The sequence below is a fragment of the Anabrus simplex genome, chromosome 2 (assembly GCF_040414725.1).
Source record: "Anabrus simplex isolate iqAnaSimp1 chromosome 2, ASM4041472v1, whole genome shotgun sequence".
Lineage (NCBI taxonomy): Eukaryota > Metazoa > Arthropoda > Insecta > Orthoptera > Tettigoniidae > Anabrus > Anabrus simplex.
Genome location: NC_090266.1, coordinates 838611519 through 838637654, shown reverse-complemented (window position 1 = coordinate 838637654; position 26136 = coordinate 838611519). Strand labels below are relative to the sequence as shown.

At 36.6% G+C, this 26136-nt stretch overlaps 1 protein-coding gene across 8 annotated transcripts in view; it reads left to right on the top strand.

Moving 5' to 3' along the window:
• baz (bazooka) overlaps positions 1-26136 on the top strand; it is an 842954-nt gene that overhangs the window by 661949 nt on the left and 154869 nt on the right. For 7 of the 8 annotated variants that reach the window (XM_068226299.1, XM_067141558.2, XM_067141555.2 and 4 more), the window contains 6 exons: positions 3632-3729; positions 3979-4124; positions 5509-5643; positions 6601-6729; positions 8378-8463; positions 16411-16494. In XM_068226299.1, the coding sequence (XP_068082400.1) occupies positions 3632-3729; positions 3979-4124; positions 5509-5643; positions 6601-6729; positions 8378-8463; positions 16411-16494 (678 nt within the window). The remainder of the gene's footprint in view (positions 1-3631; positions 3730-3978; positions 4125-5508; positions 5644-6600; positions 6730-8377; positions 8464-16410; positions 16495-26136) is intronic. The other variant, XM_067141556.2, reaches the window with a different exon arrangement.

Sequence of the window (26136 nt, the reverse complement as noted above, 5' to 3'; positions counted from 1 at the left end):
ATCATTGATGAGCAACATGGATTCTTTTCAGGACAGTCAACCTGTAGCAATCCTCTTTTATTATATCAGTTCCTCTTGGATGCAATAGAGAACCACGCCCAAGTGGACTGCATTTATACAGACTTCTCAAAAGCTTTTGTCACTGTCGACCACGATATCTTGCTGCAAAAACTAACAGGCTATGGAATTAATGGGTCTCTCCTCTCATGGTTTGAATAGTATCTTAAAAATCACCTGCAGATTGTTAAAATAAGGAATCATTTTTCTGCGCCTATTATTGTTACCAGTGGAGCTCCTCAAGGGTCTCACCTTGCACCCTTACTTTTTACTCTCTACATAAATGACATTAAAATATACTTAAGAATTCCGAATTGCTTTTGTTTGCCGACGATGCAAACATTTTTATGCAAATTAATTGTCCACTTGATTGTTTAAAACTTCAAGAAGATTTACATCATCTGGAAAAGTACTGTATTCAAAATGAGTTGAAACTTAATCATGAGAAATGTAAAATAATATCATTTTTTAAAAACAAGAAGAAAATATCATTTCAGTACGAATTTAGTAATAACAATATTCTAACTCCTGTTTCACAAGTTAATGACCTTGGTGTTTTATTCAGTTATAACCTATCGTTTAATGAACATATTGAAAATATTTGTAAGAAAGCATTTCAAAGATTGGGTTGCATTACTAGATATTCTAGAGAATTTTCAAACTTAGCTACCTATCGATTGCTGTATGTATCTATGGTATGCCCTATACTAGAATACTGTACACCTGTTTGGAACCCTTCTCATCAGACCTCTATCCATAGATTAGATTCAGTACAACATAAATTTCTTCGTTTATATTCATTTAGAGCAGGATTCTCATATGATAATATTGATTATACATCCCTACATCAGTCCTTAAATCTGCATAGCCTGTCACAACGCTGTGAATTATTGGATACACTCTTCATTTTTAAATTGCTTCATTCCTTGGTGAATTATCCACAACTCCTTGCAAAAATTAACGTACATGTAACAGACAGACGCACAAGGTTCAAGAATACATTGTCTACAAATTGGCATAGAACTAACTATGCATTTAATGGGCCAATTGAATGAATGTCAAGATCTCTAAACAAAGTGGATATTGATATGTTTAACTGCTCATTGTCAAAATTTAGAAATCACTTACATAATCTCCAGAATTGACTATTACTTTCCTGTGATTACTTGTAATATAACCTGTGTATATATTTTTCTACTTATACTCCATTGAACTTTCTTTTTAGTGTGTTTTGTTTTGTTTATTCTTCTCTACTGTTATGTAAAATGGTATTACCATTAATAAAGTATTATTAATGGCAGGTCAGTGTGGGGAAAAATACAAAGAAAACACAAAAGAACAAGGACAATCTTCACATATTGATACACTGACATCTACAGGTAGGTTGGCTGTCTGCTCATCAGTTCCAGTTCTTCCACATCCATTTCTTCCCAACCTACAACAAGCTTGTTACTGCTTCCCAGCTTAATCAGGAGGGCGGGCTTCATACAATTATGAGGGTATTTAGTGGTTGTAATAACAATATAAGGGAGAGAGTGTGTGAGTCAGTGGTAATACCCCGATTAGAGTATGGTTCCAGTGTGTGGGGCCCTGACCAGGATTAGTTGATTTAAGAGCTATGGAAAGCAGGACAATTTGTTCTGGGTGATTTGCGACTAAAGAGTACTGGTACAAAAATGTTGCTAACTTTAGGCTGGAAGACTTGGGAGTAAGGAGATGAGCTGCTTGACTAATTGGAATGTTCTGAGATATCAGCAGGGAGATGGTATGAAATGATATCAGTAGATGAATAAGCTTCAATTGAGTTTTTAAAAGCAGGAAAGATCATATGAAAATAAATTTGGAATTCAAAAGGGCAAATTTCTAATATTTGTTCATAGGAAGAGGAATTAGGAATTGGAATAATTTAGATAGATAGATAGATAGATTGATTGATTGATTGATTGATTGATTGATTGATTGATTGATTGATTGAAAGTGATAAACATTTTCCAAATAGAAAGAGGTTTACCCATACTGTATGTATGTATATACATGCACGCATTCGCTCGCTCGCGCGCGCAGGTGCGCACGTGCGCATGCACACACACACAGAGATAGGATGGATGCCCTTGGTACTAACAATATTAACAATCGTACCTACAACAATTCAGTGCTGTATTTTCTCCTTGATGCAATGTTTTTAAGCATGTCTAAGAAAAGCTTTGTATGGTTTAATGTATGATAATGTTTTCTGAGTGTCAGTGCAGCTCATTAGATTTCACACATTCATTCAGTAACAATTCATAACATATGACACCTGAGTTTTTGGCTCACTCCTAATACCACACCAAACAATACTGAATTCCAAATATGAGTTGTCAAACTTTCTACAATACTTTTGCTACTTCTCAGTTCTGTACATCGAGCACCATCATATTCATAGGATGCAAGAGTATATGCTTCAGAATTAGCCTGAGGAAGGATATCAGCACCTATCATTCACCTTTGTTTACAAATTCCCTGCTTGAAGTCAGCTTTCCATCATTAACAAATCTGAATTGAGTTTGAAAATTGAAATTAATCGGCAGTTGGCCTTTAGCAATTTACAGCAATCATTCCAGAAAATGCACTGAACAAGTGAACTACAACTAAAGTAATATGGCATTGTACATTTGAGATATCTTCCTATGATTAACTGAATAATTAATGCCAATTGGCAACATGTGACGTGGTAAAGTCATCTGAATAATTTAATGCCAATTTGTAACATATGACAGGATAATCTTATATGTTTTATTGACCTTGTAGGCTACATTTGAAGTGAAGCAATACTCAGATATAACTTTAAAGAAGTCAAAAACCGGGCGAGTTGGCCGTGCGCGTAGAGGCGTGCGGCTGTGAGCTTGCATCCGGGAGATAGTAGGTTCGAATCCCACTATCGGCAGCCCTGAAGATGGTTTTCCGTGGTTTCCCATTTTCACACCAGGCAAATGCTGGGGCTGTACCTTAATTAAGGCCACGGCCGCTTCCTTCCAACTCCTAGGCCTTTCCTATCCCATCGTCGCCATAAGACCTATCTGTGTCGGTGCGACGTAAAGCCCATAGCAAAAAAAAAAAAAAAAAAAAAGAAGTCAAAATTTGTTTGAGAACTTTGTTGAACCTGACATATAACATGAGAGTTATGGACAGGTATGGGTAAACAAGTATCAGTTAAATCAAGTAGCTGAAGAACTTAAAAAATACTGAGGGGAAAATGTAACCATTATTGTTCAGTTTATCCTTTTTTTTTTTTTGTGAATATCCCTCTTTTATAATCCATTTCTATCCTTGGAAGTAGCACAATAGCTCTCTGACTACAAGATCCTTGAGTGTTGTGTGTTAACATTCAGAATTTTTAGATAGTCCTCTGCCTGTTTAGCTGCTTATTTAAAGGCAATATTTAAAAAAAAATTGTATTAGCCATTGTTGTTTATTTTAAAATATACCTGTGGCCAAATTGCACCATTGTCATGGGCCACAGTTGGAGAAGTGGTAGTATTATTGAACAATTCATAAAATTCTGTCTCTATTAACAACTTGTGTTTGATTGCAGGAAATCATGAACCTGTGTCTGCTCGAAATCCTGTGATAGACCGTCTGACGGGTCAAATTACAAATCCTCATGCTTTACGCAATGAGAGTTACTACAGGGTAAGATCTCTTCCATGAAAGTATGGATGACGATAGAAAGTTGTTTGTAGAAAAGAAAATTGTTTTAGGTTTTATACATGTCTGTTTATCAGAGACTATTCAGAGACCATTCTAGAAGATAAAATGTGCTCTAAAATTCATATTAACTCCATCTGTACTCCTTTATCTCTAGTATGGTTTGATTCATTTCTGTAAGGTTTCCTATGGAATAATATTAATGTCTAAAAGCTAGAATTTCTATGGTTACAGGCAACAAATGAGACATGGAACACAACGATGCTACTGAGTGGGACTACAGGAGACAAACTGTGTAGTCCAACTGTTAACCAGCCCTCTGGTGAAATGGTGCTTATAGAAGAAGAGTATGGTCCACAACAAATGTCTCATAAACACCGGTGAGAATTACTTGCTGTTATTCCAGGATGCTCAGAACTCCACATTTGTCCAAGGCGACCTTCCTCAGTTTTCACACCACTCTAGTACAATGGTGAAATATAGCAAATAGCATGTGTCAAGTAAAACCTAAGCATTCAGCCACATTTTGATCTAGCTCAGCAGCAGATGATGCTTGTGTTCTTATCGCAAAATTAAGTGACTACGCTGCATATGGTTTTATTGTAGATTTTTCCTTACTACATCTGGCAAATGAAGTGAGGGTTTATTTCAGATTATAGGATACCCAATTCTTCATCCAGTAGATTCTCAGTGTTCCTAATACCTAACCTGAGATCTATACATACATGTGTTAGAATACTGCTAGATGGACATGTGATGTCTTTTACATGGCAACATGAATAACATACTGGGTTATGCATTTAACTGTCAATTGACTTCATCTGGATGGGTTGAACCAGGAACCTTGGACACAGGGAACTAGCTCTTAACCTAGTCCTTTGCACTAGTTCTTATAGCTATTAAAATAACGTACACCAACATAGACTTCAATGTAACACATACCGTTTGATCATTCACATAAAAAATGATGAATTACAGTAGACCTTGGTTAATTTGAACATGTAGACTCCAGGAAAAAAATAAAATTGAATTAACCACAAATTTGAAGTAAGCAATATCACACACTGTACTGGTCTGAATCTTGATTTCAAAACTATTCCTACTTTATCAGTGGTTTCTCGAGCTACAGTTACAGTAGAGTAAACAAAAGCAGTGTGTACATTTCTTTATTTGTTTTGAGTAGGTAGCAAAGCCTAGCTGTTGTTGCTTAATCCATCTGCAGTTAATGATAGATATTGCACCAAGTGTACAATGCTCCACCTTCTAAGCCTCAGTAGCCAGTTGAATGTCTTCCTTCATCTGTTAACAGCTGTCAATCAACCCCATGTTGAGTTCTGGGTTTAGGACTAATGAATAGATTTTCCTGGTTACTGAAACTCTGTAAGTTCCCTACCTAAAAACTTTGCAAAAACTACGGTTCTGTTTCCAGCACCAACTTGATTCTTCACAACTTTTCTCTTCCAGCCAGCCAGCATTCCATCACCCTTAAACATAATTTTTTGAAAATATGAGAGTTCTAATATAGTATTTTTACTTTGTAGTAAACAATATAATATTCAAATTAAACACAAATGTTTATGTTGTGTTGTATAAGAATGTCAAGGAACTGCAAGAAAAATTTGAATCACTCACACATTCGAATTAAGCAAGTTCTACTGTATATGGCTGATGACTGCATTGTCTTTATTATTTATCACAAGCGTGGTATTAATTAATTTCAGCCCTCTGTGATATAAATATTGTTAATCATTTCTGCATTTTTAGAGTTGGTAAACCTGTATTGGAAAAAGCCCCTTCCTCCAAGAGAAGTGATGCAGAACCTGATGGCCAGCCTGGTACTCGGATACCATCAGACCAGAGCAGCGAGGTTCATGGGACAGACATCACATATGCTAGCCAGTGAGTAGTGGCCAAACTCTCCAATGAAAATTCAGCTATTTCATTTGGAATATTTAGAGACATCATTTCATATTGCTTCCTGGGAGAACTGAACCATGAATATTATTATGCAATCTACCCAGAAGATCCATTTTAATTTCCAGAGTACATTTTTGGAAAAACTTGAAGTGTATGGATATTAGATCTGCTGGAATGTCCTTGAAGAAAGGTTGTGAGAGAAGTGGATAATCAGACCATTGATTTTTATGACCCAAGAACAATTTCTATCTTTTCAATAGATTTGATGACGTACGTTACAGGCTACAGTCATTCTTCATCCAATGATTTACTAGCACCAGTGCACATCCCAGTCTACTTGAGTAAACTAGCTCGCACAAGCAATACAACAGCCAATCTGTTCTCGCATGTGTCTGCCCCCATCCAGCCAAATTTTGTAAAGCATTTCACAATTACCATAAAGTTGTCCTATTTCCTGCCCTTGGACCATAGTCTTAATTCAGAGCTGCCCTAGCCTTGAACAGTTTTCACTTCACCTCTGCCTCCGTCCAATTCCACCCCCTTTCTGCTAATTCTCACTTCATAGCCATCTGGATAACATTTCAACAGTGTTGAATTTCTTATATTGTTAGCTGCTTCTGTCCACTTGAGTGATTTAACATTGAAATATTTATAACCTTATGTGTTGTATCACATCTTTTCCTTAGACAGTTACACATTCTTTCTATTTTTTCCTTTTCTTTTTTCTGGACTCTGGGTTTAGTAATTTTCATTTAATCTTATCCTGGTTACCTGTGCAATAGTGTAACAGTTCCATCCCAGTGAACACACACATTAGCTCTTATCTTCACTCTACCATATACCACGTAATAGGGTATAATATTTATATTTTCAGAAAGGACAACCAGTAAATATCAATTGTTTTAATGTGATCTCTGAGAATGGGCTTTTTTATTGTAGGCTATCCTTGGAAGAAACTGCTGCTGGCTTTTCGAGGGATGCATTTGGACGTCAGAGCATGTCCGAGAAACGGCATGCCACTTTGGATGCCAAACATACAGACACTTATCAGCGGAATAAGAAATTACGGTGGGTGAATAAATGCTCCTTTGAGGCTCCTTTGTTACAGAACTTAGGAACATGCCAGTTTCTTCCAACTCAACGCTCATCATATTAGTATACATCATAAGTTCTTAGGTTTTATACCAAGTTAATTGATTTAAAAATGACAAGTTAGGAACTTCTGAACAGAACCAGAGTCTTTTTTCATCAGAAATGATCTTGATGGCTATTAATTATGCCATTGTTGTTGTCTGAAATCTTCATCACATTTGCGATGCGAGTTCAGTATTATTTACTGTTATTTTTCCGTTTTCTGTATTGTTCTGGTAGTTTTAAGAAAGAGACTGGTACGTCCTTTCAACAGTGCTGTGAATATATTTTTGGTGCTTTTCCTCCTTTATTTCATGCATCACTGGTGGAACATGAAGGCCAACAGGAAAGCTGGGCAATGCATCACCGGTGGTGCAAATGCAATCTCTCTGTTTTCTCATCAGTGCTACCACAAGTGATAGTCCTACTCAATTTGCACTTATTTGTTCCTTTCTGTACTCAAATGGCAGTCCTTTTCTTCTAAGAGCATTAATTCATCTGGTAGTCACTAACACAGTTGGTAGGATTGCAGAGATTTGTACACTTGTCAAGTTTTCCTGCCTTTATTTGTGGTCTTGGGAGTCATTTCTCATTGTCATATGTCCCATGTTATTGCCATCAGGTGCGATCAGTAGTCACGCCATACATTACAACTCTTCCTGGAGCCATATGACAATAATTTAATTCTCTGCTTAATCTGATGAGAAGGCAGAGAGATAAGAATTGGTATGAAAGCATATACTACCAGTGGTACACAATTGCCCCTGACAATGATGTGTGTATACTACCTTTGGTACACACCGTCACAAACATGTTAATTTGGTCCAAACAGGGAAAGTGTGCTGTAAAGTAGGATATGTACAACTAGACAGAAAGGAGAAACAGTGACTACAAAATGCCTCAAAATACTAATGATAGCTAATAAAGTAATATTGTCTCAATTGATTACCACTTCCCATGTTGAAGTTAAGAGGATGCATACGTCCTTCTGTCTCATTCCTTGTGATCCAAGACCAGCTGAATTTTTATATACTGTATACATCATTCTGGTCTACAGGAAAGGGCAAAAGTCTCTGCTACTGAAGACAAGAGACAGTTACAGAATTTACCTGGTATGAACATGGAAAATTCCTGTGGGAAGAACACTTAAAGAGTTGGCTATGCAGTACAAGTTCTGTAGCTGTAAGCTAGCATTTGGGAGATGGTTAGTTTGAACACCACCTTTCATTGGCAGCCCTGAATATGGTTTTTTATGTTTTATTTTTCATTTTCACACCAGATAAATGCTGGGGATGTTCCTTAAATAAGGTCACAGCCACTTCCTACCCCTTCTTAGCCCTTTCCCATTCTGTCATTGCCAAAAACCTATTTTGTGTTAATGCAACATTAAGCCCCTAGTTTTAAAAAAATCTTAACGGAATTACCATGATTGCTTCATATGTAACTCATTCTTAAGCATCGTTGGCTTGTATCAGGTGACTAATGTATGAGTAGAAAAGTTTTTGGTTGTATTACTGTTGTATTAAAACAAACTGAAGTTATTTACACCACTTTTATAAGATATCTTCTATTTTATTCCTGATAGGGAGGAACGAGAGCGGCAAAGGCATATGCAATTCCAGCAGCAGCAGTTAAACGATTTAAAGCGAGCTGAGATGACTGCAGCAGAAGGTAGGAAATTCCTATGCTAAGGAAGGGATATACCAAGAACTAATGAGGTATCAAATAAGGTAGTAGTTAGTGGAATAAAAACATTATTATTATTATTATTATTATTATTATTATTATTATTATTATTATTATTATTATTATTAAATTAGTCTCTTGAATTTTGTGTTAATTGTGTGCCTTAAAGTGTTAACATTTCTAGTTACAATGTATCTTGATTTTAAATTTCAAACATTTGTTTTGTTGATTGAAAGTTGTTTTTAATATTGTCTTGATTCGGTCAGCTATTCTGTGTTTCATTGCCCAAGAAAATAGTTTTAGCTAATCTGATCACTAGTTTCCATAAACAAGTTTCATATCAGTGTGTGGTATCAAGCAGCAGGTGGAGAGACATGAAGAAGATTGATAAATGTGAAGTTCTGTTTTTTCTTTTCCTACTTTATTTTTGCACTTGTTTGTGAACTAACTGAATGTGAACTAATAATTGAATGTTGTCTTTTATGCTAATCTCTCTTGGAGCCCATGCACCAACTAAGTAGTTAGAGGATATGTACTTTAATATATAGTAGTGGAAAACTAGTTCTTTATCCCTACTCAACAGTCAAACATTTCTGAAAGCATGCTGTTCCCTTTTGAAACAAAATATTTTAGTACTTAGCACCATTTTTTTTCATGTGATTTGTGTTGAATGTGACAGAGAGCAGCAATTCACCTTGTCAGAAGTAGAGAATGCACACATTTAAGTTTTAGCACTCACCCAAGGCTCCTTCCCTAAATCTAACTATATGTGTCATGATCCTCTTATCTTAACTGAATCATCACCATCATCATCATCATCATCTATTCCATCTCAGCAGAGTGAGAATTACTTCATAGAGAAGGAAAAATGTGTTTGTAAGTTTTCCAAGTGCCAAACAATTTGCACATGTGAATTTGCACCTCCCTGTGCATAGAGTTCTGTATGAAGAGCTTACTTGTTTCATTCACCCGTCTAGCATGGAAGTAACATACTCTGATAGTAATTAAGAGCTGCAGATTTTAGTCCAGGTGGTGTTGATTATTCTCAACTTAATGCCATGTGAGACATATCACATGGTTTTTCATCATCCATAGGCTTTTGTAGCTTATGTTATAATGTACTGCTTAATTCTTCTTCCATTTTGAACTTCTTAGTAATATTTATAGTATCACTCATTGCAAAAATGTGATGATATTTTCAGTAACCTAAAAGACCACTTCCGTCATGGAGTACTTTGTAAATACTACTAATAAGTAGTTGACACGTTTCACATTAGAAAATGAACCAACTAGTAAGGTATGGCCCTTACTCAGTCTGAGGGGCTGCCCAGCCGAGGTGGTAAAGGCGTACTCGGTTCACCCAGAAGGACATGGGTTCAATTGACCGTCAGGAAGTCGAAAAATTTAAGAAACAAGATTTCCATTTCTGGAGGTGTATATGGTCCTGGGGTTCACTGAGCCTACACCAAAAATGAGTACCAGGTTAATTCATGGCGGCAAATATGGCTGAGGTTAAAGCTAACCACTCTACCCCATCAGTTGCCGAGGTTACGGATAGTGGAAGCCTTTACCTTCCACCCCTCCAAGGGCTTTCATGGCCTGTACGGAGATGACTTTGCTTTTACTCAGTCTGAGAAATAGTACATGTGAGGTTAAATGTGTCTTTCTAACAAGTGAGTAATAGAGGATGAAGGGAGTGAAACTCTACTATTTCCTAACTTCTTATGGAAAATACACGTGGAATTTTGAAATGGAAAGTCACAGCCCCATGGACCAGAATCCATGTAAAACTGCAGGTCCCATGTTAGGATGTATTTATTGCTGCCAGGGGCCATGTAGAGTTAATTACACTTTTTAAAATCACAGTTTATACATTGGAAGTTTATGTAGTTTATGCTAGGATTGATACAAACTGTCACTTAAAACTCCAAGCTTTGCTTTCTTACCCTGTGAGCAGGAAATTGGTACAGCATGGTCAGCACTGAACCTTTAATGGCTTTACTCTCAAAAGAGATCACTGATGGATTAAATCTCTCTAGTAACCTCTATTGCCATGTGGTATCATTACTGCCTTCTCACTAAGGTGACTGTGGTTCAAATCCAAGCCAGTGAATGTGGGATTTTTGAAATGTCACATCCCTCAGCTATTATACCCCCTATCTTCTTTCCTTGAAGTACTGTATAATTAATTGCAACAGTTTATAATTTTAGCTATACAAAAAATCCCCCAAATACAGTGGTTTTTCATCTTCTTTAGTTTAGTATTCTTAATTTTTCTTTATTCTTTGCAGAACTTTCCTATCCATGGAATATTGAGAATGTGATGATAATTCCACATCTCAAATGCCTTTTCCTTTTTCCATGATGAGGTATTTTCATATTTCATCTTCTATACTATAAAGAAACGGTGACTAGCTATAATACTTTTTGGAACAGTCTTTAAGGTCTTGGTTAAAGTTACAATGTTAAAGTCATTCTTGAATTTTGAGAGAAAGCATTGTGAACACGCTCAACTCATCGTTGCACTTCACCATCTGAGGTTAGGTTTTTAGAGAGCCATATGTCGAGATATTTAAAATTACTCTTTCTGTAGGTGAATTATTGAATGACAGAATGCTGTTGAAAAAATTATTCTTGTTAATACTCTGTATTTCATCTTAGTAACATACAGTATATCACCTCTGGTTTCTAACGTATTCCCCATAATGAAGATAGCATATGCTGCTTGTAATCATTACCATGTCATCAGTATCATCTATAATATTGTTAATTCATACTGTATTGGCTTTATATTTATTTCAATGCCTGAAAATGCTTCCTTTAAAAAATTCTGAACTATAGGAATGATTAACTGCAATCATATTGAACTCTTCTGTAAATTTGAACTGTACCAGACAGTTCATTATTGGCCTTGATTAGGGCTGTTTCATTCTAATTTAAATTTTTACATACACTTGAGATCCTTGAAATGAATATTCATTTCTTTGAGAATGTCTGTAATTTATTATGTTGTGCCATATGAAATGCTCTCTTGTCAATAAAACAGTAGAGCCATTTCATCAAACTGACTTCGCTATTATAGTCACTTGTGCCTAAACATGGCCTAAAGCCAAATTGTTAGGTCACTGATTATTTGTGCATTTTGTATGCACTCTTTCATGAATATTGTTGGGTAATAATTTTTAAATATGACTCGCACTAATAAGACTTATGATCTGCACCTTTCTTTGCATTTTGAATTTCTTCTAATATGAACGAAATAAGAAATTTGGAACCAAGCTACATGCCAGTGTTTTCTCTTGTGTTCCACCCAACAGCAGCTTCAGTGGTTAGAGCATGGTTTGACATTTGTATAGGACTTGTTTTGGACAACATATCATATCACAACTCTGTACTAAAGCAAATCTGTAGGCTGCTAAATCTTGCCGATTCAAAATTACTACGTTTATCAGTGTTCAAAACTAACTTCTAGTCCACAAATTAACAGACAGTGTTTTTTCATAATTCCTATTCCATCTGTTTCATAAACTTGTCCTTCTCTGTTTTGATCCACATTTGAAGTTAGTAAAAGCCATAACATTTGCAAGGTGAATTGATGCTTCAGTAAAAGTAACTCAGTGAAATAAGGTAACAGAGTCTTCGCTAAAGGTAATGCCAAGATAGCTAATAAAGCTTGCTACCTGAACATTGAGAAGAAATCATAAACTTATGGATCAATATATTGAAATGTGCGTGCGTGCGTGCGTGCGTGTGTGTTATTTACATATAGTTACCTGCAGTAGTTACAGAAAGATTTAGTCTAGCCAGGGTTACCTGCTATGCGATGGAGTAGACATTACAGCCAGCAACTCTACAGTAGAACCTCGATAATTCGAAATCGGTTAATTCAAAATCCCGCCTAATTCGAAGAAGCTCTCGTTCCCGGAAACATGAGATACAGTTTTGCATGTTATTTCAATTATTTAATTCGAAATACGGATAATTCGTAATTCGAAGTACAATGTCGGCCCCATTAGGCCTACCGAAATGAAGACTTTTTATTCGAAACTGCCTTTACATTTTAAAACAATAGTATGTTACAGAGTAATTTCAACTTGAAATTTATCCGCTCCGCGTCATAATAGAACGCGCGTTCCGGAACGAGGAGGGGTAGCTTTCCGCACTTACACTCACGTCGGTGGATCTACAGTGCGCTTCATGATTGCTAAATTGAATGAAATCTGAATTCTTTCGTATTCAACCTTTTAAGGAACGCCGTAATATCACGCAACAGTCAGTGTGCGGGAAAACAGAATCCGTGAACACTGGCGATGCCGACAGTTGACGAAAAAACGTGGCAAATACAATAAATTCGTAGGCACCGAACAATATTGTCATTGCCGGTGAAACTGCATTGCTTTATTTTAATGCGAGCCCAAACGGTCTTAGGTCTGGTTTTAAAGGAGAAATTGCCAGCCGGGAAATCGTACAGTGTGAGGGATGGGGGTCATAGTAGTGCGTTGCAATTGCAATGCACATGGAAGCGAGATACTTTATCCCCTCGTCATAGGAAACTTCGATAAGCCACAATGTTTTAAGAGCGTCGGGCACTTTCCATGCCAGCACAAAGCATCTATAATAAAAATGCAAACAGTAAAGAAATCCAAAAAATAATGCATTTGCACAGGGGAACCAGCATAATTTATCCTCGTCTTTGAATTGTGCGATTTTTTTTTTCTTTCGTTGCGTGAGGTTATGTTTGTCAGTGATTTATCCAAGCGCATTATTTGAACATTGTAAATGCACCTTCTTGGATACATTTCGGAAATAGTTTTTTCCATGGCATTTGAAAGGTTTAAACTGTGAATCGGGGTGATTGCATGTATTAATGGGTCTTAGAATACTTCGTGACGCGGCAAGTGTTTACATTTCTGAAGTACGAAGGAAGTGCCATGGCGGGAAATCGTACAAGGATAGTCATAGGAAAGTTCGATTTTAAGGGCATCGGGTACTTTCTGTGTAAATACAAGGCATCTAAAATGCATACAGTATAGTAATCCAATTAATAAAGCACTTGCACATGGGAGCGAGGATAGATTTCTCCTCGTCTTTGAATCGTGCTTTTTTTCTTTCTTTCGTTGCGTGAGGTTATGTTTACCAGTGAGATATCCGAGTGCATTATTTGAATACTGTAAATGCACCTTCTTGGATACATTTTGTAAATAGTTCTTTTTTCATGGCATTTGAAAGGTATAAACTGTGAATCAAGGTTAACTGCATGCAGTAACGGGCCTTAGAATATTTTGTAACGCGGCAAGGGTTGGTACTTCTGAATTGCGAATTGGCGGTTAATTCGAAATCGCGTAATTCGAAGTCCGATTTTTGAGTCCCAACGACTTCGAATTAACGAGGTTTTACTGTATATAGATTTGTAAATAACCCGTTTCTCTAAAGGGGCCAATGGCTTCTGGTAGAGGAGCCCCTTTAGTTGGGTGCTGGTCCTCCATTAGATGAAATGCCACTGAAATCAAGCAGGCAGCATTTGTTTTCCAGGTTAGGGGTGGCATTATTGAAACTTGTCAGTTAGGTATAAAGCGCCTTTAGGTTTGGTGAGCCTATCGTAATACAGTAATAGCATATATGAAGCATCAAGGATAAAGAACTAAAGAGTACCCCAGAAGCGATGCGCATTTCTTGGTGTCTCCAGGGAGATGCGAGAAGTATATGGAGGTCAATGATTCCCTGCCTGACCAGGAGCTCTCACGATATGGGTTACAGATGATGTAGTTACATACAGTATGTATACACACGTATAAAAAACTAACCTGGCTACATTTCATAATATGCTGCTTTCTCATGTTCTATGCATAATCATCTCAGTTATGACAACTGTGAAACAAGTACACCTGTTTTAGTGTCTTCCACCATTTTGTTTATGTCAGGACCAAATTTGTTATTAATGATAGCCGATAGATCAGTACTCTTTATCTTAAAAGCACAAACCATTCTGATTCATATCAGGAACTTCTTTCAACATTATACAGAGGAAAACTGCAGTTATTATTACATATTCTTAAATATTCAGAGTCATTTATACAGTATTTAGATGAAAAATGGGAAGATGAAACCATCAAAAGCAAAGCCTTGTTATTAATCAAGAAAAGTAATTTAGATCATTTCACTGTTTCAGAATCTGTCTTGTTATGAAAGAAATTGGTTTCATTCAGTTGGTGTTAAAATCTTTGAAGTGATATGTTATTTACATGAATATTGAATTGTAAATTGTGGGAGGATGGTAATATGGTGCCACATTTATTTAGATATGAATGGTCTGCCGTTCAGTTATGTTCAGAGGAGACTTTGTTACCTTGCTGAGTGAGGGATATAATATTTACATTTATCTAATTTGATGAATTTACAAAGAATCATTTATGTCCTTCACGTGATGAGATTCACCCAAGAAGCAACATTATTGAAAGGGGACAGTAATATATCTTTTTTTTTTTTTAAATTTCTAAGTGTTTAGTACACATTTTGATTTAGATGAAAATAAAATTTGTACTTTTCTGTAACTACTACCAGAAATAGGAAGTTATAATTGCAGCATATGCAATAACTATGAAAAATATAGAAGTGCAGAAAAAAGTGTGCACTTTTCTCCTTCCCTTCAAACACATTTAATTTTGGTGTTTATTGCTTGTAAACTAAAATAGAGCAAGATACTCATTAATCTGAAAATTTTAAAATGCTTTACAGATAGTGCCATTAATTAGATCTAATTTAGGTATACCAATATTATTCAGATCACACTGACAAAGCTACAGTGAATATGAATACTTCTCATTGATGGACAATGGATGATCAAAGTGGGGATTGCATGAATTAATGCACTTTGGATGAAGTGGCAAATGACAACTAGAGTATTGAATAGGTGAACCCTTCCTACCCTTTGATATTGATCAGTTGTCAATATGGACCATAATGAAATTCATAACTTGACTCTACAGAATTAAGACTACATCAAATTGCAGATTCGTCAAACCGTCATCTGCCATGTTGCACTATGGCACAGAGTTTTGGCTGACTATGAAAATCTAGAACGTCAACTCAGTGTTGTGGAGACAAAGATATTCAGAGGGTCAGCCAGATAACTATAATATGTTGGACAGTGTTTCCAAAATACGTGTAAGAAAATATTTTTGGTGTTATTGCTGATCCAGGAGAAAATGCACAAAAGCAAACTACAATATTTGGACATGTGCTCTGAGCAGAAAGCAATACAATTACTGAAATAGGCTACATATGGAAAGACATTGAGAAGAGGTGGTAGGGACAACCTAGGCATTGCTGCACAAACATTAAGAACATAAATCTACACCTTGACATGGATCAGAATCAAACCAAATGCAGACAGCAGAGCCATATAGCTGATCATGCCACTAGGTAGGACAAAAAACAGAAGAGAATGAAGATGATCATCATCACGATTCACTGGCTTAGGACTCCATCAAATTTATATATTTCTGTCTCACTAATTTGATGGTTGACAGGATCATTGTAACATTGCTACTCAAACTAAAGTGAAATAGGCTGCCATTATTGAAGATTCCTTAAGAGACAAATTAGGTATGATTGCAAAAAAACTCATCAGGAATATTTCACAAAAAAGCACCCTCGTTATTTCATAGATAAAACACGGTGAGAATTATTGTTTCCAGACAATATACCATTATACTTAGTAATATATCCCTCTTTTCAAATAATGTGATAAATGTTTAAAATTGTTAGTATTCATATATTTATCCTGAAAAATCTTTCACATGAAAAATATACTTAGCTAAATTTTGTTTCGCAGCTAAAATTGTAAAACTTCCTATATCTGGTATTGTTAGACGTGGATGTGGCTCACATGTTGGATGTTGTTATTTACTGTCATCTGTCTCTTGTTTCTAGCCAAAGCGAACCGAGAACTAATGGTGCGAGCCAACTCAATTGAATCTCTCGTTAGCCTAAGCCGTTCGCAGGCTGATTCAGAAAGTATGTACTCTCCTACTTCCTAACCATTAATAGTTCTTGTGAGGCTGCTGCCTCCTTCACTGACACTCTCGTGATTTTTGTTGACCATAAGTATTAAAACCGTCTTTCATTTACTTTCAAGAACCATCTAGCATTCACAAATAGCATCTGCTTGTGTATGTTAACACTGAAGAAAACTGCAGTAGTTACATTAATTTTTGTAATCTGCAGGCTCATGAAGTTGGCAGCATCCTTTTATTGGACATTCCTTTGCTAATCCTGTTCTTTGTTCAACTAATGCATCACTCTCCAACTTCCCAGTTGTGTTTCTTTTGTTATTCTTGAAAAATTAATGAAGATTAATGTTTCCAACTTAAGATCCTTATACTAATACTTGTACTAATATTAGAAAATCTATAACAAGTGGTTGCAAATATAGGAAGGTGATGGTGGAAACTTGCTCTAATCTTTTTCATTTCAGTCTGTGAAATGTTTCTATTCTTAGTTGAGACAGTACTGGTAAACTAAGATCATTTCTTTGTCCACCAAGACTGAATCTGAAACTGAGCTTCAACGTTCAGGATCCTTTCCAATATGGTGTTTTTAACTGTGAATATACTGTAGTCTCTGCAGTTTTTAAAATTTTCTTTATACCCTCCCAATCCTCCCTACTCTGACCTTATTTCTCATAGAATCCTAATCTGTATATATAAAATAACATGACCTGACCGACCGACCGACCGATTTTTTGATATTCCATTGCTAAGGGGGTGAAAGTAGGGGTGAATTGTTTAAATGAGTATATCTATACCGTATCTCAGAAACTTAAATGTTTGCAGACATAAAAATTGGTATTTGGAATCTCCTTTAAAAATAAGGATACACATATTTCTTTTTGTTTTTGGAAAATCCAATTAAGGGGGCGAAAAAAGCTTAAAAAAGGGGTTGAATACCTTTTATAAGGATACTTGTATCTCAAAAATTGAAGATATTACAGACATGAATATTGGTATTTGGAATCTCCTTTAAAAATAAACACATATTTTTTATTTTATTTTTTAGAAAATCCAATTAATGGGGGTGAATAGGAGTGACAACGGATGTGAATTTTAAAAAAGATTATACCTACAGTATATCTCAGAAACGTAACATATTACAGACATGAAAATTGATATTTGGAATCTCCTGTAAAAGTAAGGAAACAGACGGTTTGTTTTCGGAAATTCCACTTAAGGTGAACGACGACGACATCAGTTTGGTGCGAATGCCGGTTTACAGCCCGATGTTACACCAGCTACCCAAACCAAATGTAAACAAAGTATCAGAGTGGGAACATTAAATATCCTGACATTGACAAACAAAACTGAAGAGCTGGTCGACCTCATGGAAAGGAGGAAACTTCTGATCATGGGCCTGAGTGAAACAAAGTGGAAGAAAACTGGGAAAATGAATATCAGATTGGACTATAGTCTCTACTGGACTGGAAATGAAGTAGAGTCTAAGAATGGAGTAGGATTTTTAATACATAAAGACATAGATGCTTGTAGTGAAGTTGAGTTTGTTAGTGAAAGGATAATTAAGTTATCTGTGAACTTAGGAGGGAAAAAGTACAATGTGATCCAAGTCTATGCTCCACAGGTAGGATGCTCAAAAGAGGAAAAGGCCAACTTCCTTAATAACTTCCTTAATAACTGAGTATGACAATCTAATTGTAATGGGTGATTTTAATTCCCAAGTTGGCTCACAACGAACAGGATATGAATCCATATTGGGTCCTCATGGAATGGGAAACAGAAATGAAGAGGGAGAATATATGCTAGATCTATGCATGAGAAACAACCTGATAGTGAGTAACACTTGGTTCAAGAAAAGGGACTCCCATAAAATCACAATATTTAGCTGGGATGATAAAATAGGTACAGTAATAGATTATATTCTGATAGAACAAAATGTATGGAAAAATGTCAGTGATGTAAGGTCATTCCAAGTGAAGACCTTGGTAGAGACCATAGACTGTTGGTTGCAGTTATTGCAGAGGAAAGACCTCCCAAAGTCTGTAACAAAAGAGTCCCAAAAATAAAAACATGGCGACTAACCAAGCCAAGTGTAAAGGAAGAATTCAGGGAAGGTGTCCGCAGGTTGTTGCCGAGAGAAGAACTGAAATTGGTACCTAGATGAAGAATGGGATAATCTAAAGAAGGTTGTGGTTTGTACAGCAGAAAAAGTATGTGGACAACAGAGTCAAATAAGAAAACCTAAAGAAACTGCCTGGTGGAATGATGATATTAAAAAGGCTATCAATGACAGAAACCATGCAAGAAGATCCTTATATCAAGCAAGAACGTGGGGAAATCAACATGAAATAGGAGAAGCTGTCACTTTACAGAAAGAAAAAATTACAGGTCAAACAGTTGTTTGCAGCTGAAAAGCAGAAATGCAAGGAAGATCTGGCTACCAAAATAATGCAGGATGGAAATAAAAACTGTTATACAGTATTGTTAAGAATAGAAGAACTCAAAATGAATCTATCCAATTTGTAGAACTTCCTAATGGTGCGTTAACTAGGGATAAGACCAAAATATTACAGGAGTTCCAAAGGCACTTTGAAACTTTGCTGAACTGTTATTAAAATGTCACTCCATTAGATGACGAACCTTGTGATTTTGGCAGCACAAATACCACTAGTCTGACATGGTTGGAAGTAGAAACAGCAAGATCTAAACTAAAAAACAACACATCAACTGGATCAGATGAATTAAGTGTTGAGATGATCAAAGCACTAGGAGAGGTAGGACAACAGTGGATGTACAGGGTACTAAATAGAATCAGGAAAGAGAATGTAATACCCAATGACTGGAAGCAAGGAGTCATCAAATCATTGTTGAAAAAAGGTTATAGAAAGAAATGTACCAACTACAGAGGTATAACTCTGCTATCACATGGTCTCAAAATCTGTGAATCCATCCTTGAGAGCAGGATTAGAAAATACGTTGAACCTACACTTGACGAGGAACAACGTGGATTTAGACCTCATAGATCAACTATAGACCTCATTTTTGCCACCAGAATGCTCTATGAGAAGTATTGGGAGAAAGGTAAAACACTTATAACTGTTTTTCTGGGCATCGAGAAAGCATATGACCATGTACCATGCAGGCATATATGGGAATGTTTGAGACATAAGAAAGTGCCCGATGACATCATAGCACGAGTACAACGATTATACGATGAAACCAAATGTTGTGTCCAGGTCCAGGATTTGGAAGGTCAGGTTTGTTTGAAACGAAGAGTGGAGTCCAGCAAGGAAGTTGTCTTTCACCACTTCTCTTCATAATCATAATGGATGAAGTTCTAAAAGCGGTTAAGAGAAAGGATCCAACAACTAATGCCCTGGTTTTTGCTGATGATGTAATGGTATGGGGTGAGACAGAAGCGGAAGTACAAACTAGACTAGATCTCTGGCATGAAGCTTTTACAACCTTAGGTCTCAAAATCAGCAAAACGAAGACAGTTGGCTTAGTGATGAGTAGAAACTCTCCAACTGTTCATCTAAGAATTGGAGATGAGGAGATGGATATTGTAGACAACTTACAGTATTTAGGTAGTGTTCTGTCATCAGACAATACCATACATCAAGAGATTAGTAACAGAATACAGAAAGCTTCCAAATTCTATCACACTGTACGTCAAATACTTTATTATGAAACATTTCCGTTAGTTTCCAAGATCAGCTTGTACAAAATATATCTAGTACCTATATTGACGTATGGCTTGTAAGCAGCAACACTTACTGGACTAACAAAGAGTCGTCTAAGGCAACAGAAATGAAGTTCCTCCGTTCTTGTCTACAAAAAACAAAAATGGATAAAATAAGGAATGTGGATATCCAACAACAGCTTGGATTGGAAAGAAGCTTGCTGGAGACTCTAGAAGTTAAGAGATTGCAATGGTATGGTCACATGAAAAGAACGAACCCTCACAGGACTCCTTGAACATACTTTGACCACAATGTTCCTGTGAAGAGACCAAGAGGAAGACCTTGTGATGTTTGGGAAAAACAGATAATGAAGGACCTTGAAATTAGAGATGTGAACTGGTGTCGCATATGTGAGCAGCATCTGTGGATGGATAGAACAGACTGGAGGAGGCTCGTACACAACTGCACCCAGCTTGCTGCAGTATATCTCAAAAACTTAATATGTTACAGATGGAAAATTAGTTTTTTTATCTCTTTTAAAAATAAAGAAAAACATTTTTTATTTCGTGAAAACACTTAAAGGGCGGTTGTAAAAAGGAATGAAAGGGGGATTGAATTCTTTTTATTAAGATACTGATATCTCTCAAACTGAAGCTGTTACAGACGGGAAAATTGGTATTTGGAATCTCCTTTAAAAATAAAGGAACACGTATTCTTTTGATTTTGGGAAATCCACTTAAGGGGGGATGAAAAGTTTGACCGAGCTCGATAGCTGCAGTCACTTAAGTGCAGCCAGTGTCCAGTATTCTGGAGATAGTGGGTTCGTACCCCACTGTCGGCAGCCCTGAAGATGGTTTTCCGTGGTTTCCCATTTTCTCACCAGGCAAATGCTGGGGCTGTACCTTAATTAAGGCCATGGCCGCTTCCTTCCCACTCCTAGCCCCTTCCTGTCCCATCGTCACCATAAAACCTATTTGTGTTGGTGCAACGTAAAACAACTTAAAAAAAAGTTTGAAAAATTAGTTGAATTATGAGGATATTTATAAGTTAACTAAAAAAAGCAAAAGATGTTACAGACTTGAAAATGGGTATTTGGAATCTCCTTTAAAAATAAAGAAACACTAATTTTTTGGGGGAAATGTACTTGGCAGGGAGTGGGGGGGAGGAGTTGAATTTCTGTTATGAGGATACATATATCTAAAAAACTGAAGATGTTACAGTCGTGATAATTGGTATTTGAAGGCTCCTTTATAAATAAAGAAACACATATTTTTTTGTTTTCGGAAAATTCACTTAAGGGGGAAGGGTGAAAGGAAGTGAAAAAATGTTATTCTTTTTCTGGACATACTTATATCTCAAAAACTGAAGCGTATAAATGGATATTTGGAATTTCAAAAATAAAGAAAGGTACATTTTTAGGGAGGGGGGGAATCAACTTAATGGGGAGGAGTGAAAAAGGAGTTGAATCATTTTTATGAGGATACTTATATCTCAAAACCTGAAGATGTTACAGACATGAAAATTTATATTTGGAATCTTCCTTCAAGGAGCCTCTGTAGCTCAGAATGCAGTGCGCCGGCCTCTCACCGCTGGGTTCTGTGGTTCAAATCTCGGTTACTACATGTGAGATTTGTGCAGGACAAAGCGGAGGCGGAACAGGTTTTTCTCCGGGTACTCCGGTTTTCCCTGTCATCTTTCATTCCAGCAACACTCTCCAATATAATTTCATTTCACCTGTCCATCATTAATCATTGCCCCAGAGGGGTGCGACAGGCTTTGGCAGCCGGCACAATTCCTATCCTCGCCGCTAGATGGGGCCTTCATTCATTCATTCATTCATTCATTCCATTCCATTCCTGACCCCGTGTGAATTTTCATTTCAATCTTCTTTCAAAGTAAACAAAGAGGTATTCTTTTGTTTTGGAAAATCCACTTAAGGGGATTGAAAGAATTGATAATTGAGTTGAATTATTTGTATGAGGATACTTATATCTAAAAAAAATAAAGATGTAACAGACGTAAAGTTTGGTATTTGGAATCTCCTTTAAAAATAAAGATTTTTTTTGTTTTTGGAAAAGCCACTTAAGGGACAGAAAAGAATTGTGTATACAGATTCAAATGCAACAACTGCAATTCCTCCTACATCAGACAAACCGGCCGCAACTTCAATATCAGATACTCCGAACATATCAACGCCATTAAATACAACAGATTCTCCGCCATAGGACAACACATACAAGACTCCAAGCATAGTTTCACCAATATTAACAATGACATGAAGATACTTAAAATCATTAACAAAGGCCCCCTCTTAAACATTACTGAAAATTGCTTTATCCACCTTGACCAGTACTTCAACCCTAATTTCAATCTAAACGACATTTCTGAAAAACCCAACATCCTTTTCGACTTCCTAATTCTTCTTCTCAAAAATTCCAAATTCCAAAACCCCAATTCTATTTTCCATGCCTTACAAAGTTCCTACCCACATTTTCTACCTCCAATAACCCACCCTCCTAACACACCCTAAACTGCCCCTCCTTCATTTCCCTATCTTATCCTTCCTCAACACCATTTAACTTCAATTTCTTTTATTCTTCTCTTATTTCACTATCCCTCTTCCTCTATTAATTTATTCTACCTTTTCTAAAAAAAAAAAAAAACCACCACCTTCATTTCGGTTCTCCTCATTCAAATTTTAACTCTTGTCTTGCGCCGACTTCGACTACTTCAATCATGACCTGAATTTTTTCATTTTAAAAATAGCGCACTGTGCATATATGTTTTCATTTGTTTTTCCGATATTGCGCTCTTTACTATATTTTTTTCTCTTTACAATTGTTTTTTCAAGTCAACTGTTTTCCAAGAATTCAGCAGTAACACAATTACTCATTCAATTATACTGAATTGCGTTGTATGTATGTATGTATCTATATATACGTACGTAATTTCCCGCAACCGAGGCAAATACTGGATCTTCAGGATATTCTCCATTCTACTTTGGCATTCGAGACTACAGCGCATGACCTTGAGTGTGCCGCGCTGATCACCAGGAACTGGCAGTTTGCTTCTATAAATCTATTCGTCTTCGACTTCAACATATTGATAGATCTTCATATGTTGTTCGATAGTGTTGTGACTTTGTGCCTGACAGTGTGTAAAAACTGACCCATTTGACCGTTCTCCGCTGTTCATAAACATTGTGAGACTTTACCTATCATTGCGTGTGCCGTACCACCATTCATAAAATTACGCACTGTTTTCTTTTAAGTGACTCACAGTTTCTACCCCCATCATCATTTTATATTGCCTCTTATACCGATCCAGGGTTCACTTAATCTTTTTCTTTTTCATGTTTTTTATGTTTTGATCGGCTGACGATGACCTGGACTATGGTCGAAACTGGTCCCAATTCTAATCACTATTAAATAAGAATGTAATCACTACATTTCTTTCTCTTATGTATTGAATAGGTTGAACCTCTTTTTCAGTTATTCAATTTTAATGGTGTAAAATTAGCATCATTTATCCAGGTTCTACGAGAAACTGTATGTGGTGGCACTAACTTCGGCCGTTTCCGCACCATGTGATCAGGTTCGATTTCTAATTCCTCCTCCTCCCCACCTTCAGATAAATCACTCCTACTATCACTTTCTACAGAATCATTCACTAATATATCATCTTCACTATCCTCGTAATAGTCAGACTTGTCATCATTACCTAAAACATCTAAAATATCACTTTCCATCAAACTTTGTTTACTAATGCTTGTGGAGCTTGGGTGACTCAAGACAGCTGTCAAAGAATAGGTAAGGGTCGAGACTAAATATATGGTGCTTGCGATGTATTGAGTTAGCTATGTTCTTCTCTGAGCATTGTCAGATGATGCCATCTCACGTTCAGCGACAGAACTGGAACATACGACTAAATTTGGTCCCAGAAGACAGCGGGGCATTTGAAATACACGTTAACTCGTGGTTGGGACAGCGGAAGACACTCGGATGTCCGAGTTAACTTGGGCGTGGGAGTGAAAAGATTAAAAGCCAATATGACAGACTAGATTAAAAACAGATCTCATACATTAACATGTCCTTAAAAAACCTTGCTCTTTCCAGCCAACGAGGCCCGTAGCCTCTCCTAGAAGCATTACAAAGTATATTACATTTTCAAGATTAAAGTAACACCCTCCGTTAGCCCAAAAGAAGGTTGAAGAACATTCTCCCTACCTCACACCCGTAGATGAAGTGAGCGGAACACGCCGCTGCTTTTCGGCCAGACAGCTTGCTCACACGGAGCGATCTGAGGAACACTACACAAGAGGCACTGACCTCAGTACATACGTGCCTCGCCCCCCCCTCTCGGGAGAAGCGTGGCGAGGCGTGGAGCAACGAAACGGGTGTGAAGATGGGAAGCAGGCTTGCCAACATAAAGATGGGGAAATCCACCAGGGCAGAAGTAATTTCCCTCCTCCCTGGGGTCATAAGGGGGAAGGGGCAAAATACAATTTATTAAAGAACACAGAAAAAGAACACATACAGAAATAATACAAGAATACACACAGATCGATCTGGCTTAATAGATAAAGTAAAAAAAAAAAAAAAGAAATGAACGGCGAGGGAGAGTAATTCATGGTACACTGAGGATAGTTAAAAGTGTCCTTGCAGCAAAGCAGGGTTTCTTTGATGAGAAGAAAGTTTTATGTGTTCTGGTGCTCTGTGGGAGTAATAGTGTACATATTGTCTATTTACTGCTCAGATGTAGTGTAAAAACGTAGTTTTATTGTAAAATATTAGTTGCAGAATATATATTTGTCATCTCCTTGCATAGGTATGTTGTTTTATCTTAATCTCCATCCATTCTTTAACATTCCAATGTTTGTCTGGAAACTTTTGGCCAGCAGTGTATGTATAAAAGAAGCTTATGATTGTATTGCAAAATGTTTATGGAAGGTGTTACAGTTTGATATTAGACTCATTAATTTAATTCTCTTTTTCTCTTTTTTTTCTCACTCTGTTGATTCTCTCTCTAATTTTTTAAAAGTTCTCTGGTCTGAAGTGACTGTGGTACTCTTTCTTTTTCTTTTGAGAGTGGCTATATGGTTTTGATATCTGTGTAGTGGTGGATATAATAGATACATGTGAGAGAATATATTCACTATTACATGTGTCTACTATATGGTGTGTTGGTGCTTTCAGTCTGTCTTTTCCTGTGGCTGAGTGACCTCCTTAAATTACTATTTTCACTTTTCTTTTTCTATTCCTTTGGTGATTTACTATGGAGAATGTTTTTTATATATTACCTGTTAAAGTTTTTCTCCACTAGTGGACTGCAGAAAAGAAGATACCAGTATAATTTTAGTCATGTCTCTCTGGTCTATCTGTTTTGCATTTCATACAGCTATACCTGCAGTGTATTGGTATTTATGAATGATTCTGGCTTCACTGTAAAAATCTTCGGTTGGTTCTCTAGCTTGGACCTGCTAGCAGGTTGTTCTTGTAATCATTGTTATTACTGAATATGTGTAACAGTCTATGTGGTTGTGGTCATCAAGGCCAAACATCCATTTCCTTACAACATCCTCATACTGTTCATTAAAAAGATATGCTAGCAGTACTTTTACAGTAAAATACCAGTATAACAAAATTTTGGGGACCTGAGAATTTAATTTGTTACAGTGAAATTTTGTTATACTAAAAAAATCAGTTCTTAAGAACTCGCCCGTTGCTAAACCTGTTGAAGAATCTACGTTATTTAAACATGAATTTACACATAATACTGTATTTATTAAATGAGAGGAAAATTAGGATACATATATATACATGACGTAATGATATAAAATACAGATACTTGCAAGAAGTTTTTAGCATCTGAAATTTTACCCTGTACTGGTACATTATGTCCTCGACTTAATATTTTGAAAAAGTCTGTGGTTTTCTTCTGAACACTCCCAGGTACAGACGAATATT